At 44.0% G+C, this 19,096-nt stretch overlaps 1 protein-coding gene across 3 annotated transcripts in view; it reads right to left on the bottom strand.

The window, feature by feature from the left end:
- Positions 1-19,096, bottom strand: part of LOC309363888 (uncharacterized protein) — a 71,030-nt gene that overhangs the window by 33,188 nt on the left and 18,746 nt on the right. For 2 of the 3 annotated variants that reach the window (XR_014165620.1, XM_081900414.1), the window contains one exon: positions 10,605-10,750. Coding sequence is in view for 1 of the 3 variants with exons in the window: in XM_081900414.1 (XP_081756540.1) it covers positions 10,605-10,750 (146 nt within the window). In the remaining 2 variants the exon portion in view is untranslated. Of the gene's footprint in view, positions 1-10,576; positions 10,751-19,096 lie in introns of those variants that run through there. The other variant, XR_014165621.1, reaches the window with a different exon arrangement.

Raw genomic sequence — 19,096 nt, 5'->3', positions numbered from 1 at the left:
TATAACCTGAAGCGTATGTAACCCGAGGTACTACTGTACCTGCTTTAGAAGAATTAACTTTTTACACAAAATCTTTCAATTTATACAATATCAATTAATGAATGGCAAAACTTGTGGATAAATTTGACTGGAACAATGAAAAAGCAGGAATCTCCAAGAAGGAGGCACTGCTCTGCCTGGTTTATTGAGTTGTTGCTGCTGCTGCTGTTATGCTTTTCAACATAATGCTCTGTAAACCAGCCTTTAGGAAAAAGAAAATTTTTTAATTGGGAAGATTTAAAACCTGAACATACTTTAATCCCTTTGCAGATTAAAAAGAAAGAAAGATTACAGGGAATTAAGAAACATGTTATCATAAATTAGATTTTTAAAGTTTGGGATAAATATTTAAGTATGTACTAAGATCAAGCTTTGTTGAAAAAGCCTCAGCTATACATAATGCATATGCATAAATTCACTATTGTTGAACATAATATCTTTAAAGAATGGGAAGCAAGAGATATAATTCGATTCAGGGATTTAATTAAAAATAATAAGTTTCTTCCCTATGAGGAACTAATAAAATGAATAGAAGTATATCAGCTTCAATTGTGCAATGTGTAGATATCAGATAATTATTTCTATATTATTGGTTGAGACCACCCACTTGATTTTATAATAATAATAATAATAATAATAATAATAATAATAATAATAATAATAATAATAATATTTTATTTATATCCCGCCCTCCCCAGCCGAAGCCGGGCTCAGGGCGGCTAACAACACCAAAATAGTGCGACATTATAAAAGCATTATAAAAATTAATTAAAATCAAGATTGATGGCAGCCATAAAGTTTTGTAAAGGTTGCCAAAGGAGGGAGTCAGGCTGCGCCCTAACCAAAGGCCTGGCGGAACAGCTCTGTCTTGCAGGCCCTACGGAAAGATGTCAAGTCCTGCAAGGCCCTTGTCTCTTGTGACAGAGCATTCCACCAGGTTGGAGCCGCAGCCGAAAAGGCCCTGGCTCTAGTTGAGGCCAGCCTAACCTCTCTGTGGCCTGGGACCTTCAAGGTGTTTTTGTTTGAAGACCGTAGGTTCCTCTGTGGGGCATACCAGGAGAGGCGGTCCCGTAGGTACGAGGGTCCTAGGCCGTATGGGGCTTTGAAGGTTAAAACCAGCACCTTAAACCTGATCCTGTACTCCACCGGGAGCCAGTGCAGCTGGTATAGCACCGGATGAATGTGATCTCGCAGCGAAGACCCCGTAAGGAGTCTCGCTGCGGCATTCTGCACCCGCTGGAGTTTTTGGGTCAGTCTCAAGGGTAACCCCACGTAGAGCGAGTTACAATAATCCAGTCTGGAGGTGACCGTCGCGTGGATCACAGTAGCTAGGTCAGGGCGAGAGAGGTAAGGAGCCAACTGCTTAGCTTGGCGGAGATGAAAAAATGCCGCCTTTGTAATAGCTGCAATCTGCGCCTCCATGGAGAGGGAGGTATCGAAGATTACACCCAAACTCTTAACGGACGGTGCTGGCACTAATTGCACCCCCGCAAGAGATGGGAGCTGCCCCCCCAGTCCCATATCATCCCGTCCCAGCCAGAGGACCTCTGTCTTCGAAGGATTTAACTTCAACCGGCTCCCACGTAACCATCCAGCCACAGCTTCCAAGCATCTGATCAGTGTGTCTGGGGCCGAGTCAGGATGGCCATCCATCAACAGATAGAGTTGGGTGTCATCAGCATACTGATGGCAGCCCAGCCCAAAACTCCGGACAAGCTGGGCGAGGGGGCGCATAAAGATGTTAAAAAGCATCGGGGAGAGAATCGCACCCTGAGGCACTCCACACACCAAGGAGTAGCGCGATGACAATTCCCCCCCAAGCGCCACCCTCTGTCCCCGACCAGAGAGAAACGAGCGCAGCCATTGAAGGACTGTGCCCTGGATCCCCACGTCGGCAAGGCGGTGGTCCAGAAGTTCGTGGTCGACCATGTCAAAAGCTGCTGACAAATCTAGAAGAATCAGCAGCCCCAACCCGCCTCGATCTAGCTGTCTACGAAGATCATCTGTTAGGGCAACCAGAGCCGTCTCAGTCCCATGACCAGCGCGGAAGCCGGACTGGAATGGATCCAGAGCCGATGTTTCATCCAGAAACCCACCAAGCTGTTCAGCAACCGCTCTCTCAATCACCTTACCCAGGAACGGAAGATTCGAAACCAGGCGGTAATTGGACAGATCTAAAGGATCTAATGATGTTTTCTTTAAGAGCGGGCGCACCACTGCCTCCTTCAGTTCCCCTGGGAATGTCCCCGTGCCAAGGGACAAATTGATGATATCCCCCAGGAGGGCCCGCACCTCGTCTGGACACGCTCTAATCAGCCAAGACGGGCATGGGTCAAGAGGACAGGTGGTGGGCTTTCCAGCTCGGAGGAGTCTGTCCACATCGGCTGGGGATATCCGGTCGAAGTGGTCCAATACTGGACCCGAGGACAGTCGAGGGGCCTCCAGTTCCTTTATTGTATCCAAATTGGCAGGGAGGTCATGGCGGAGCAACAAGACCTTCTCCGCAAAAAAGCTCGCAAATGCCTCACAGCTATGTGTCAAATTGTTATTTAAATTTGGCTGTCCTTCGAGGGACGTTAAAGACCGAATTATACTAAATAATTGCGCCGGGTGAGAGCTAGCGGATGCAATGGAGGCCGAGAAGTAGGACTTCTTAGCGGCCTTCACAGCCATCTCGTAGGTTTTCATAAAAACCCTATAAGATGTTCTTGAAGCTCCGTCACGGGCACGCCGCCATACTCGCTCTAGCCATCTGAGGTCCCGCTTCATTTTCCGGAGCTCCTCGGTAAACCAGGGAGCCCGGTTTCTGCGGGGTCGCAGAGGGCGCTTAGGTGCGATCTCATTGATGGCTGCCAGGAGATGGGTATTCCAGCCCTCAACAAGCTCAGTCAATGAGTCGCCAGGGGGAGAAAGGTCCCGCAAGGCTTGACGGAATCTATCAGGGTCCATCAGCTTCTGCGGGCGAGCCCAAATCGGCTCGCCACCTAAGCAGGGTGGGGGTGGAACGTCAATCCTGGCTTTCAGAGCGTAGTGATCAGACCATGGCACCTTCATCGAAGGAAACATGATCACATCTATACCAGCGCCAAAGATCAAATCCAGCGTGTGGCCTGCTTGATGTGTGGGGCCCGAAACAAACTGGGAGAGCCCTAGTGTCGCCATGGAAGACACCAGGTCCAGAGCCTGTGAGGAGGGAGTGGCATCAGCATGGATGTTGAAGTCCCCCAATACCAATAGGTTAGGGAACTCCAAGGCCCAGCCGGCCACCGCCTCCAGCAGGCCTGACAGGGTGGCTGCTGGTGCGCTAGGTGGCCGGTACACCAGCCAAAATGTACTCATACACTCAGAGGCAAAGGATGTTTTGATGAATATCTACTGATATTTCTATGTAAGTATGAGTCCTACACTTGCATTGATAAATGGAAAAAAGATGGAACAAAGCACAGACCAAGGGATTTCTCTGGCAGCAGGGCCTCCTTATGCATACTATGTACTTATCTTCTGCTTTGTCTGTGGGAGGGCTTGTTATAATCTGCTGATGCAGTGTTCCCATATTTCAGGGTGCCGCTCTGCTCCCCGCCCCCATGTTTGAGAGTTCTTTGTGCATCTTAGAGTCATACTTTGAAATACGGTCTCCTATTTGGTAACCTTGCTCTGCTTCTGTGTGTATAGTGCCATGTCCTTGCAGCTCCAGTTACAGGAATGGAACTGAGTTTGGAGACGGTTGGCTTATCTACACCTGACTTTTGCCCTGCACTTTCCAGGCATAGACTGGCACTTTAAAGCCCCCTGTCAGAGCACTCTCTTTCTCTCTCTTCTTTGGCTTTGGAGCTTTCCCTGTGAAAACATGCTCTTTAAAGCTAAAGTACAACAAACAGCAATTTGGAGTTTAGGTGGACTGCAGTTTGCTCTGATTCAGTGGTAAAGAGCGCATTTTCACAGGAAAAGCTCCAGAACTTTATATGATTTATGCTGCGTGTGTGATGTTCTATTATGTTCTATCATATTATTATTAGTTATTGTTTGTAAGCCACTTTGGGATTCATTTGAATGAAAAGTGACATAAAAATATAACAAATCAAATCAACCAATTTCATATTTTGCTGCTAGCCTTGGTTCTCTGTTGCTTGTGCAAGGTGTTCTGTTTGTGCTGAGTTCCCCATCACCAAATTTCCCCTTATATCCCCTTTAAGAACATAAAGAGGAGCTTGCTGAATCAGGTCAATGGCCCCACTAGTCCAGAATCCTGTTCTCACAGTGGCCAGCCAGATGCCTATGGGAAGCCCTTCTGCAGGGGTGAAACTAGGCTTTATTTCACCTGGGTCAAAGACCCAGTTTGGCATCACTCATGTGCATCTGCAAACACACACACACACACAAGCTGGGAGCGTCAATGGCGCCCCTCTGGAGGCTTTACCCAGGGCAAAAACCCCGGCTAGTCCTCCCCTTCCAGTTATAGCACTGCTTTCTGTAGACCTAAGAACAGCTCTATGTGTTTGTGTTCTCTTGCCAGGACTATATATTTTGAGTGGTCTGCTGTGATTAGGTTCTTCTTAAGTTTAAATACCGTAACTCATTGTGTATTGACGGGGGGGGGGGGTGCGTAGCTGAGGTCCAGCTGGGCACTTGACGTACTTCATCAATGATTTCTATGGCTATGCATTTAGTTAGTGGTAGTGGTTTGGTTAGCAAAACGTATGCCAGCTGGGGAGAATGAATTTTGGATAGAATTCAGACTAAACTGGACATTTCCCTGAGTCTTAATCTCCAGCTCTGCCCACATTTTATGTGCATCTCAGACCTAAACAGGTGTAAATAGATAATTAGCTGGTAATCCTAAGGTGGGGGGGGGGAGCAGCAAGGAGCAGTTCATGAGAAAGTTTCTTGTTTTCCTTTGTCTTTGCATTTTTTTGCAATTCAAATCAGTGTGTGGGGTTTGTGAACCAAAATCCATCAGTTGCCTATATATATATATATATATATATGCTTTCGTAGATTTTCACGGGTACAGGAATGCAGGTTTTGGTGTCCTCGGGTGTCTTCCCGTGTAAAAGTTGGGGTGTCTAGGCGACGTTTCGACGAGGTCTCACTCGTCATCTTCAGGCTGGTGCTTTCGGCTTCTTGTTACTGGAACAGAGTAACACCAAAACCTGCATATATATATATATATATATATGCTTTCGTAGATTTTCACGGGTACAGGAATGCAGGTTTTGGTGTCCTCGGGTGTCTTCCCGTGTAAAAGTTGGGGTGTCTAGGCGACGTTTCGACGAGGTCTCACTCGTCATCTTCAGGCTGGTGCTTTCGGCTTCTTGTTACTGGAACAGAGCAGGATCTCAGTGTTTGAGTTCCTATAAATACTGTTGAGGGGGTGTGGTGTATAGCCTCCAATGTTCTGGGCAGAGAGGAAGTTCCCAGGCTAGTGTGCCTTTTCTTCTTTTGTTCCTTAATTACTTGAGGGATATCTTGAGTGATTTCTTGAGTGATATCCTGAGTACCACTTAGGTGGGTCATTAGGTGTGGATTAGTTGCTAAAGTCTTTGTGTCTTGACCTCTTGAACTTTGTGAAGAGTTTTTCTGAGAAGATGGCTGTACTGCACTTAGTTGTGCTCTGGCTTGGCTTCGTGTATAGGGGCGAGCTGTGGTTTTGTGGCCTGTGTCAGCCAGATCTGTGTAGGGATTGCAGGGGGGTGCAGCATCCGGAGGTGCCACCATGGTTTGGCTACTGGATCCACACCTAATGACCCACCTAAGTGGTACTCAGGATATCACTCAAGAAATCACTCAAGATATCCCTCAAGTAATTAAGGAACAAAAGAAGAAAAGGCACACTAGCCTGGGAACTTCCTCTCTGCCCAGAACATTGGAGGCTATACACCACACCCCCTCAACAGTATTTATAGGAACTCAAACACTGAGATCCTGCTCTGTTCCAGTAACAAGAAGCCGAAAGCACCAGCCTGAAGATGACGAGTGAGACCTCGTCGAAACGTCGCCTAGACACCCCAACTTTTACACGGGAAGACACCCGAGGACACCAAAACCTGCATATATATATATATATATATATATATATATATATATATATATATATATTGCTTTTGTTACTCTTTGTTCAGTTACTGGGACAACTAATAGCTCATCGTGTTCTTGTTTAATGGCAAGAACTGTATTTCCACCTTCTAATTATACACTGCACTATCTGAAATATACTAATCTTGAGAAAAATTCACTAGACTAGAAAATTTCACCATTGCAGTATCTTACAATGTTTAGTGTTTTTTTTAATGTACTGCAAAAGTATACAAAATGTAATTTATGTTTTTACCACAACTGTCAGTATTCTTATGAATGAAGACTGATAGATTTCCAGACCTGTTATATAAATCACCCGATAAAACTATGCTGAAGAGTCCTGACTATAAGTCATTTCCAATATTCAACCACTAAACCATTCAAAATAAAGTGCTTGTCTCCTGACCTTCAGGTGGGGGGGGGCTATTCTGTTCCCCACCCCCATCTTCTTTCTTATTCATTTACCTTGTTTACTTCTTTCTTAAAACATTAGTTTTGTACATTTTGAAACCTTCTCCACCTTCCATAGTCCAATGTTCTAATCTTTTTTCTTGCAGTTTCTAATCCTCACTAAACCCTTTATTTGTGCTTCAGTTCTAACTCCCTTGCCATATTCAACAATGCCAATCTCTCTTCATTCCTTTTCTTAATCAGGAATGAAATTTTTATTAATGAATAACCCCTGAACAAAAGCTTTAGTCATATTCCACACAGCCGTTAAATGTACCTCCTCTGTTTTATGTATTTGGGGTGGATGATGGGTGGGTAGCAGCCCTCGCTTACAACAACCTTTCTCTTCCAGTAAAGTAAAATTAATGGAATATCCACACATTCCCATTTGGAGAGAAAGCATATTTAAAAATTGACAGATGTCTGCTCCTACGGCCAGGTAACCAACCACAGACATATTGATTGCATGAACTCACTCTCAGACTAGATAAACACTGTCCCTCAAGACCAATGACCTTCACCAAACTGGAGACTTAGGACTTATCCAGACATATAAGCCCCAAACCTTCAAAGTATTTAACTGGTACAGCACAGCATGCAACCCAAAAGGGAAAGTGTTTTAAAGGCTTTGGGGCTTTGTGACTTCAAAGCAACCCCCTTCCTGCTGGGCCCCTGCTAAACTGTCAGCTACAATTCAGCACTTGGCTATACTTCCTCTACTTTTTTCTTTTTCTTTTTTTAGAAGTGCAACTTCACCAAGGGCAGCTTTCTATATTGCTGTTTTCTGCCTGGCTCCCATCTGCACCGGTAATCTTCAAACCCCAAACCAGGGGGTAGGCGTGAGAATTGCAGGAGGCCACAAATGGAACTGAGGAAAGCCAGCCCTGTCAGGATTGTGCCCTGATCCCTTTTGCAGGGATTTTCAATCAAATGTGGAAATACAGCTGAATGTTCTCAAAAGGCATGCAGAATGAAAAGAGACTGGCTTTTCCAGGAAGAATAGTTGTGTTGTGGGAGGATCACTTGCTTACTGACCCCTTTGATACAGGGTATGTGCTGAGAAGATCTAAATGCTGGGGCAGGCCAGATTTTGATCCTCTTGAAACAAATGGGTTAATTTGGAGACAGTGATCTGGATCTTACACAGGCACTGATTTAGCAGGTACACAGATGTTCATTGTAGGAAAGGGGCCAGAAATAGAGCCCCTCAGAGGAGCCTGTTCAGTCTAGTGATGGTGCTGTCACATACACAAGTAAGGTAAAGGTAAAGGACCCCTGGATGGTTAAGTCCAGTCAAAGGTGACTATGGGGTGCAGCACTCATCTTGCTTCAGGCCAAGAGAGCCGGCATTGGTCCATAAACAGCTTCCCAGATCATGTAGCCAGCATGACTAAACTGCTTCTGGTGTAATGGAACACTGTAACAGAAGCCAGAGCGCATGGAAACGCCATTTACACAAGTGTCTTCCCAGTAAAGGTAGCACAATCAGCAGCTGATGGCTTATGTCACAGACAAGTCCCATTCAAGACATCCAACCCATTTTAACCTAAGCTTGTGTCCTCAGCTTCTGCATCAGAACTTCTACATAGATACGAATTGCACGCACAGAGGCTCTGGGTTGTATCCAACAAAGTTCTACTCAAGTTGTTGTTGGCATCAATCTGTCTTGACAGACAATGGAGTGCACTCTTGGGGGTAAAGTCAAACCACTGCATTAGCAGCACCAAAATGACCTCCCCATGGCACAAGCCTGGGCAGTGTGTATGGAGGTCCTGGGCTGCCCAGACAACAACACCCCCTCTTGGCTTCACTGATGTGGTGCAAAGGAAAGCAGAGCAATATGTTTGGCACCAGCATGGCTGCAAGAGTTGCCAAAAGAGGCGTACAAAGTGCCATCCAAATTGTCTTAGGGACTCCAATCCTGATTTGTGTAGGGTTTACTCCTTAGCCTTTTCTTCTCCCAAAGATATCCTGCAATGCAGCAGAGGTTTAGGGTCAGAGTTTTCCTTCTCCGAGATGGGCTACCTTCTCAGGTTAACGAGCCCCATCTGCCCCCACTTCCCTTTACAGCATGTGCAGAAACTGCCTTCTTGATGATTGGACCCACTATTGGTGTTGTCCGCTCAATCTACTGGAGCCTCTCTTCGCATGCAGGGGAAGTCCCTAACTCACCAAGGGTGTGAGACCTATCAGCTACCCTCACCTGGTTTATCTGGCCAGTTGAAGCCATTTCCTGGTGTGTGGCCGCTGTCACATGCTGACAGTTTCTAGGAGCCACAGATGAGAGCTGAGTGCAGGGTGGGGACCAAAGCTGGACAAACTACCCCAGAAGGAGCATGGTGTGTCTCCCGCCAGAAGTACTACCACTCCCCTAACAACCCATACAGACAGTATACCCACTGAAATGAATGGGCCTAAGTTAACCACATTCATTTATACCAGACCAAGAAAGGGCTCATTGTAGTCCTTCTTTGTGAAGTATAAATACCGTGAAAAATATAGGAAGCACCTGACACAGCTGACAGCAATTCCTAAGGCGTAAGAGTCTGTCCCGGATGAACATTAAATACACAAACGATTACCCTGGGTGAGGAAAATGTGGTAGCTGCCTATGCAAGGGGAGGGTTGGGGAGCCAGGCTTTTCAACCTCAGTGTTTCCCATGGGCTGAGAACCTGTATCAGCAGCTAAAACACTTATGGTAAAACTACATTTGTCCTCTAGGCAGGGTTTAGTAATAAAAATAAGATCAGAAACTTCTCCTCTGACTCAATCACTCATGCTATTTGTTTTATCTTGTACACACCCTCACTTTTTGCTGATTATGGAGAGAACCAAAGAACGAAACAAACAGATTAGGAGAATCAGTGCAACAGAATGGAAGTGGGCTTGCTAAACTGAGAGAAACACAGCCACCAATTTAAGCTGCCATTTTGAATGCAATGAGGCAGTGGTGGGCTCTCAAATTTCAGCAGCGCCCTGTGCAACGCCAAATCCCGCCCCCCCTGGATTTCATGCTCAATTCTACAGCAGTGTTGTGGTGCCTCCTGCAGCGCAGCACCCAGTGCGGCCGCCCCACTTGCACTACCCTAAAACTGCCTCTGAATGAGGGCCAAATCACAAGCGAGGCCCTGTATGATGGTGGTGATTATTTTTTAAAAACCTGCCCCTCCTCCCCAGAGCAGCTCAAGATGGCAGACAGCACCATGATAAAAGCAATAAACATTTTTTTAAAAAATAAAAAAACAAAGACCCTCACAACAAGTAATTTGAAAGTTGCCAGAAACAATATATTCCACTCTTTTCCATGACATATTTTTCTCTTTAAAATGTAGCTATGGAGGCTGAAACATAAAGTGGAAAACCCACATGAGACACTTCTTAACTTTTCTCCCTCTGGCATTTTCCTCCCTCCTCCATGCAGATCTTCTGGTTTTGAAGGCACTCTTTGTAAAAGGTGTGGGGGAGTCATTAGCAAACTGCCTGCAACAGAGTATCACATGTAGTGTGGTCGCTTGCTAGTGGAAGTAATCACCATTGAAATCAATGGGGATTTAGGATTGCATTTAGGACAAAAGTGCTAGATTAACTGCTGTTCGCTAGCATGGCTGAGTTCCCTGAATAAGCACTTGCAATGGGCTAAGTAACCTCACCAGGTGGTTTGTCTCTATATAGGTAGTGAGACAGAGCCATATTGATCTGTGTCAAAGGAACCTGCTGCAAATGAACAGTCATTTCAGCATGTCCTGAGTCACTCAGGCATATGTGAAAAAGCAAATTGGTTCAAGAATGAGGACACAGGGGTGCAGTGTGAATCGTTTTGCAATTAATGGCTTGCTCACACTGTCCACCCACAGCGCCCCATGTGATAATGATCCTATTTTGGTTTTCAATAGACTCTTTCAAATCCTCACCTATATAAGATTTTTTCTCACCTCATGTTCCTAAGACTTAGGATATATTTACCCCTTTTCATCCCTCCCCCCCCACCCCTCCATGTTCTACTTACCACTTTCTAATTTCAGTGCCATTTGCACAATACCTTTAAAAAGCCGAAGAATCTCTTTGACTCTCCCCAAACCCACCACTGCCTGCAGTTCTATGCTGAGCAGGGAGGGCTCATCACCTCTTGTTGTTCGCTTGTCTAGATGCATTAGCTTCATCTTGGTGCTTTGTGTAGAGGAGGAGCTGTAAAAAGAGCATACAGGGGGTCTAATGAGCTCTTAATCACTTTACTTCACTTTACTTCACTCTGGCAGCAAAGGTGCTCTTTCATCTTGCTTTATTGGACAGGGGGTTGTTACACTGTGAAAAACAGCCTCTGGGGCAATGAGATTTTTCCATTCCCACCCTGTGACTTGTTCCTTGAGGATGAAGACTGTGCTGCCAAATTTCAAATATCCAAAGTTATTGAGTGGTTACAGTATTATCAGCCTTATGACATGTTTAAACTAGATGAGAAAAATGGTTTCTTAGACCAAAGTTCACAATTTGAAAGAGAGTAATTGCAGAATAAGGAAAAACTATTGTCTAAAATGTAAAAACTCTTATTGGAATGGGGGAAAAAAGACAAGCTGGTTAAAGCTTCAATGACCAACTGGGCAACTGACATAGGATATAATATAGAACTAAAGCTCTGGGAGAATCTTTGGAAGACCTGAAATTCACAGTATGCTACACATTGAAAGAGAACTACATGAAAATTATTCATAGATGGTATCTAACCCTGAGTAGATTAGTTAAAATGTATAAATCGAAATCGGATTTGTGTTGGAAATGTAAAAAAGTGGAAGGAACCTTTTTTCATATGTGGTGAGCATGCAAAATAGTTAAAGAATATTGGGAAATGACATATAATGAGATAAAAAAATGTTTAAAACATTCCCCTCCAAAAAGAAGCATTCTTGTTAGGAATGGTGCAGACAGAGATACCCAGGTCTCAAAAAAACTTAATTATGTATGCAACAACATTGGCTCGGATCTTGTTAGCCAAAAAATGGAAGGTGAGGGAGGTTCCTAGGAAGGAGGATTGGTAACTTAAGACAGAATATACAGAGTTAGCAGGTCTAACAAGTAAAATAAGAGCGCAAGAAGAGCAAGTATTTAAAGAGGAGTGGATTTCTTTTGCTGAGTGTACTAAATAATTGTAGACAGTTGAAAATGTTCCCAGTATTAAGGTAAATTCAACAGTATAATATATTGCAAAGGGATGTAAGATTGGAGAACTGAATTAGACGGATATACAAAATATGCAGGAATGGTGGGTAAATTAAAAGACCCTTGGAAGGGGAAGGAGGGAAGTCACTGAATGTATGGCTATAATGAAATATGTTTATTTTGAAATGTATAATCTGAAAATTTAACATAAAAATACTTTAAAAAACAGAAAGATCCCATTTTTGTTAATATGCGTTAAAAAATAGTCAAATTGTGAATGAATATCAGGATTGAACCTGCAAGGCAAATGGGTGAAGTAACCTGATTCAGGCCCCATGAGACTGTGCCATAATGGATGAAGGCAGGGATAGCTCAGTCAGCATGAGACTCTTCATTTCAGGGTCATGGGTTCAAGCCCCACATTGGGCAAAAGATTCCTACATTGCAGGGGGTTGGACTAGATGACCCTTAGGATCCCCTCCAATTCTACAGTACAGTGCCTCTAACTGGGGTTGGAATGGTGCACCCAGGCTTTTAGCCCTGACATGGGATGTGTGTTTGTCACATCTGGGCTCTGTCTCAGGTAACAATCTGTCTTGGGCTGCCACTGGTTAATACTGGCCCTTAAGTATTTACAAAGAGGACTCCACATACTTTTAAGAGCAGAAGCAGAAGTCTGCAAGCGGAAATTTGGGTGCAGTGCACAACTATAACAGCACATTATCTTTGGAATCAGGGAGGGGGGCGACGACGGCGGCAGAACAGAGTGAAAAAAGAGAAATCAGGAATGAAGACATTGTGAAGAGAGCGACAGTATCTGGAGGTGTTAAGTTAGTTTCTAGAAAAAATAGCATAGGAGAGACAAATTGCTCTAACTAGAAAGCTAGTCTATAATTTTTTTCTGAAGTCCCACGATGTATCAAAAATCAATGTATTATTAGATTTCAAGAAGATGATTTTGCAAGTACTGTACAGTGTGTGTACAGAAGACTCCCCTGCCCTCAGCTTTTTGCACTAGCATCCCCATCCCACAGCAATTACCCCTTAGTGTTTCTGACACTAAAAAAAACCTAGTTGGAACTTTCAGGGGCTGGGGAATTCTAAAAGACGTGTTGTGAGTTGTATTGATTTGTGCAGATAATGTACTACCTGAGGGAGAAGATGGTAGGATAACTTAAAAACAAGAAAAGAGAGTGACTTCTGTTAAGTTGCATTTCCCCCAAGCATTAGTATCATGTGTAAATCCAGCCTGATAAAATCAATAAGACGTTCCCTGAAAGTTAAATATTACAGTGTTGGATGATTCTTGAGCATAGATTGATGAACATGTATTTTGCTGGAATGTGTTCCAGTGTTCTGGCCTGAGGCTCAGTCCCGTCTTCTTCATCAAAGTTGCACTAGTTCAATCTGGTTGAAATGCTTGCACTATAAAACTGCAAAGCACGATAGGAAGCTAAGTAAAGGCATTCCCCCTTAACTGACCATCAGGGTCAAAATGCTCCTGAGCATGTTTATGAGCTATAAACACAGTTAGATATGAGTGTCTGGCACAAAATACTCTTGCTGGTGAACCTGTCCTGAGGGGACCTACATAAACTCTTTTGACTATTTGGTAAACTGCTTATTTTTAGTCTCTTCTCTCATAATTTACTTTCCCTTGATTTTGAGCAGGCTTCTGGCCTACATTTACACAAACAATTCTAGTTAGGGTAGCAAATTATGGATTTTGCCACTATGTGTATTGAAAACTCCAGATGGAAAATGTTGGGAAGAAATGGCTTGTGATGGGGGAGGACAGACCCGTAAACCCCCTCCTCAGCACATTAGGTCTAGAGAAGATCTGGGGTGTGCTGATGTGGGCCAATGATGCTATTATCTCATATCAGTGCAGCAGATCTCATTGTCTTTGGCCTAGAAATAATCTGGATCTACTGCAGTATTTTCAGATGTTCAGCAGACATTCAGAAAAATAATCTGACAAATCTGGATTACTTCTGCACCAAAGCCAATGGGGTTTGCCTTTTGCTAAATGTCAGAGAATGCCCCCAAAGAGAATTTATGTAGAAATAGTGATCATATCTTAATTATCTTTGGTTTGCTTTGTATCTATTTGAGACACAACCTTCCATTGGAATGACAGTGCTTACCAAATAGTCCTTGTAGGAAGAAGAACAAGAAAAATCCAGCTTGTTTAGAAAACTGTTTGACAGGTATACATGTCATAGGATTGTATTCAGTGCTAGTCCACTCAGAGTAGTAGACCCTTTGAAGCTAATGGACATGACTAACTTAGGTTCATTAATTCAGTTTGGTCTACTCTGAATAGAAACTTGTTGAGTACAACCCATTATTTTTGTCCCATGAAATTTTTTTGGGAGAAATACCCTGTGAGTATTTCCTTACTACATTGAATGAATTCAACAAAGAGTTTATTGTCTTCAGCAGAACAACCTAATATAGTTCTAGCTTGAAAGCTAAGCAAATCTGGTTTTGGCTAGTGCTTTGCAATAGGAAAGAGTAGGAGTGCCATGTTGCAAAATGGAAGTTCTCCCAGCGCTGCTAAATCGGGGCATGAGGCAGCCGTGGCTTCTAATTGCCCCCCACTTCCCGTCTCCCACTTGTTGTAGTAGGCACATGCCCAGCAAGGAATGTGACCACTGTAAGGTTATTTGGTCCTCATTTTAAGGAAATGGATGAAACTGGAGCTGGTAGTTAGGGAAACAAATGCACAGAAGTAGCTGATTCTTCAGCCCCACTCTATCTTGCTGCTGTTATCACTGTCTAATGACACAGACAACAAAAAAGAGGAGTAGCTGTAGGGTCCAGACCATGCACAATTCCCCAATAACTCTTCTACCTAGTTTATTTGTGGGAAAATAGGCATTCAAGAATGATACAGTTTCATAAGCAGTAACTAGTTGCCTTCAGAAAGGAACAGAATATAAGATTAATTCCTCATTCATGCCCAGCTACCAGGTGAAACACTTTGTTTGTTGATCGATACAGAACTTAAAAGGCAAGCTGTGAGTCTCACAAGCAGCTTTCCTCTCTTGCTAGAGGGGGTTGTTTATTGGATCAATAACTTTACCTTGAGGAAATGATAAGAGACTCAGGCTTAATATTAACCGAAGAGATACCAAAAGTACTCTGGAAGCTATTGGGTCATCTGGAAACACTCTGATAGAGATGTCATTATCAGAACGGTGGTTGTGAGGCAGATACAGAAGGTGACAGTTTTATTATTAGCATCCCTTTCTACGTCCAAGTCTACAGAATTGGTCTTGACAATTTTTTATAGTTTGCCCAAAGTCATGAGTTGTTTTTCTCAGGCATTGATGATATGGTAACTTCCCTCTAGCTACATAACTGCAAATCATAACCCACCTTATCCAGATGTATTAATCGTGTCCCGATAGCTGCTGTCCAAAATGCCGGCTCCCTCGGCCTATAGAGCGAGATGAGCGCCACAATCCCAGAGTCGTTTGCGACTGGACTTAACTGTCAGGGGTCCTTTACCTTTTTTTTAGAATTATGAAACAATGCAGGAACTGTTGCATGTTAACAACAAATAGTTTCCTTTCCACATCATACATTTAAAGCACATGACTTCCCCCAAAGAATAATCGGAACTGTAGTTTACTCCTCACAGAGCTACAATTTCCAGCACCTTTAACAAACTACAGTTTCCATTTTTTGGGGGGAAGCTATGTGCATTTAATGTATAGTGTGGATGTGACAGCCTCCAGTTAGTGTGGCCAGAAGAAAAGCAGCACTGGGTTCCTGCACTTTTTAATAGCTATGTAGAACAGAGAACTTCAACTTCTTATGCAAACTACAGTTATTGAAATTTCTTCTTAAAGGTGCAGCAGCCTCCTTTCCTCTTCCATGTGACAGTCCTTAAGATGTTTGAAGATGGCTATCATATCTCCTCTCAGACCTTTCCAGACTAATCTCCTCTCAGACCTATTTTATCCAGGCTAAATATACCCACCTCCTAAACCAGACTGGGCCGCATCTGGCCCACGGGCCTTAGGTTGCCTACACCTGTCCTAAACCATTCCTCATAAGGCTTAGTTTCCAGGCCCTTGATCATCTTGGTTGCCCTCCTCTGCACACGTTCCAACTTGTCAACATCCTTCTTGAATTGTGGGGCCCAGAATTGGACACAGTATTCCAGGTGTGATCTGACCAAGGCTGAATAGAGAGGTACTATTATTTCCTTTGATCTGGACAGTATACCTTTAAAGGGCTGTGATACTAACACACACATCCGCAAGTGATGGCTTGGGGTAGGATGGGTACAATGGAGGTACAGTGGTACCTCGCAAGACGAAAGAGTTTTCCGTTTTTCGAGGTGCTTCGCCAGACGAATTTCCCTATGGGCTTGCTTCGCAAGAAGAAAGCCCATAGGGAAATCTCTGGGGACCTCTTTTAAAATGCTGGCTGTCAGGAGCAAAGACTTTCGCCCACCGCCGGCCTTCAGAAGAGGTCCTGGACCTCTTCTGAAGGCTGGCGGGGGGCAAAAGTCTTTGCTCCCCCCCGCCTGCCTTCCCGGGACAGCGGAGACTTCTCCGCTGTCCCGGGGCGATCTTAAAATGCTGGCGGGCGGCAGCGAACCCTTTGCTGCCGACCCCCAGCATTTTAAAAGCCCACGGAACAGCGGATGCTTCGCTGCCACCCTCCAGCATTTTAAAATTGCCCCGGGACAGCGGAGAAGTCTTCGCTGTCCCGGGGGCTTTTAAAATGCTGGCGGTCGGCAGCAAAGCCCTCCTGTCCCCAGAGCTTGCGGGGTGGGAGGTGGGGAGAAGGGCTTTTCTTCCCACCGCCAGCCTTCAGAACAGCCTTCTGAAGGCTGGCGGTGGGAAGAAAAGCCCTTGTCTCCCCCCCCCCAGCCTTCAGAAGAGGTCGGGGGACAGACTGTCCCCGGACCTGGTCTGAAGGCGGTTTCCATAGGAACGCATTGATTGATTTTCAGTGCATTCCTATGGGAAACCGTGCTTCGCAAGACAAAAAACTCGCAAGAAGAAAAAACTCGCGGAACGAATTAATTTCGTCTTGCGAGGTACCACTGTACCATCTCCACTCAAGTGGGCAATAAATTACCTCCAGTGGTCCTCTTGCCTACAGTAGGGAGCAAAAAGTTCCCGAAACAAGCCATTTTGGGAGGTGGAGGTGGCAGGGCACTGGAGACTTGTGATCGACTGGCTCCTAAATCCCATGAACCACCTGAGAGATCCATGCCCATGATAGCTTGGAGAGTGCAGCTGGTGTAGCAGAAAAAGAAAGAAAAACCCCACCAACACTTCTTTCAGCCTGGCTTGCAGAAGCCAGAAAGTCTTCAGATGCTGCAGAGGATTCCCAACTTTGCACTTCCCCAGGCCTTCCTTATTATTGTTCTGCAAACCCATCTTCTTGAGGGAAAGAAATTTATGTAATAGGAAAAACTAACCTGTCGAGCTACATGATGTCAATAGGAGGGGAAAACTTTGTTTGGAGTAGATGTAATAAAGCACTTGAAGAAGTTTGACCTGTCTCAGCATCTATTTCCTTTCACAATGTTGTTTTTCCATTTCTGAGTACAATTGGCTAAGGCATACTTTTATATTAAAAATCTGATACTAAAGTTTAGACTTTAGTTTCTAAAGTGTGAGCCAGTTTCTGTCAGATTTTATCTGAATGATAGTAGCACTAATAATCTCATTTTCTGGGGCTATTGTGCTACATAATCCTATGTATGTTTACTTAGAAGTAGATTCTACTGAGCTCAGTGGGATTACGACGTAGTAAATTTATTTAGGATTGCAAACATGCAGCCTGAACCAGTATATGTAGCATAGCATTAAATCCCTTTAAATTCAATGGTGCTTACTCCCAAGGAAGCACATAGGTCTTCTGCCTTAATCAACATGTCCATTTCTGAGACTCAACAAAGGAAGGAATTGCTTTCCCCCCTCAACGTGTTCATATGGGCATTAACACAGGCACTTTTTATTTCAAAGGTTTGTAGCTATAGCAAACTGTGAGAGTCTCTCAGGATCTCCTCTGTGGGTCTGAATTTCAAATATTCAGCACTGGTTGCTGGCCTGAGTTCACAGGATTCTTGGGTATGAATTATATTTTCTTAAGGAATAAAAATGTACCTCTGTTCTCTGAATTCCCAAGTAAAAATAGAGACTCATGAGATCGCTAGGTAGAGTTCTGGTTTCTGTACATTTGGAAGCTAATCCAGAATGAAAAGCAGAGGGCAGGAAAGGAACCCCATATTCCCACTTTAAATTTGGTTTTGTGTCTCTGTTCCTCACAGACACAGGCAATCATATGCAGACCATACCATAATGAAGCAAACTCTGCAGTGCGGCCTAGTACGTTGCTATAGTAACCATGCAGTAGTAGTGATAACGAAAACCAGACCTGGTATTACCGCTCTCTTGGTCCCATCAGAGGCAAACTGACAAACGTGATGGAGCTTCCCACATCTCAAAGTAGTAACAGTCTCAAATCCTGAAGGGCCTAAAATTATTGACCTGGTCAGATTATAATCTGTTTACAAGCTATGCATGGCTTGGGTCTGGCCCCTGTAGGTTCAAATCTGTCACATCTTGCAGTATGCAAGTTGATCCATGCTCTTTGTCTTTGGTTCTGCCAAGTTCTTAATGAGTATCACTTTACTGTCTAAAAACAAGGCAAGAGTGAGACTGAAGATCAGAGGCTTAAAAAGGGTTCTTCCACCTGCAGAGCATTTGGCCTGCGCCAAAGACCCTAGGAGACTTATAAAATATTTGCTCAAATGTTTCCTGCTTGAAAGCAATGGCATGTTAACTAACTAATTAGTTCAAACCAAGGTATTGTGTGAATAGTTCCCCAAGGAAAGCATGTTGATGATCTAGTATTTTATTTCCAGGTCTGTTTTCAGACAGCAATGGAACCTGGCTTGTTTAGAAAAAAACTATGAAACTAGAATTATTTGTATCACGTTAGAAACTGAGCCAGTTCAAACACCTAGACTACCTCTCCAGTTTGAATCATGTGAAACAAGTTGCCTTGGAATATAGGCTTAAGAGTTCAGTTAGCTAATACAGTGGTACCTCGGGTTACATACGCTTCAGGTTACCTACGCTTCAGGTTACAGACTCCGCTAACCCAGAAATAGTGCTTCAGGTTAAGAACTTTGCTTCAGGATGAGAACAGAAATTGTGCTCCGGTGGCGCAGTGGCGGCAGGAGGCCCCATTAGCTAAAGTGGTGCTTCAGGTTAAGAACAGTTTCATGTTAAGTACGGACCTCCGGAACGAATTAAGTACTTAACCTGAGGTACCACTGTATGTAGAATGGTGGGTGGTAAAAGTTAATCCAAGCACCAAATTTATTAGGAATATCTC

This window comes from Podarcis melisellensis (genome assembly GCF_964234715.1).
Source record: "Podarcis melisellensis genome assembly, chromosome: 2".
Lineage (NCBI taxonomy): Eukaryota > Metazoa > Chordata > Lepidosauria > Squamata > Lacertidae > Podarcis > Podarcis melisellensis.
The sequence above is the reverse complement of the archived record's forward strand: the minus strand, read 5'-3'. Positions and strand labels throughout refer to the sequence as shown.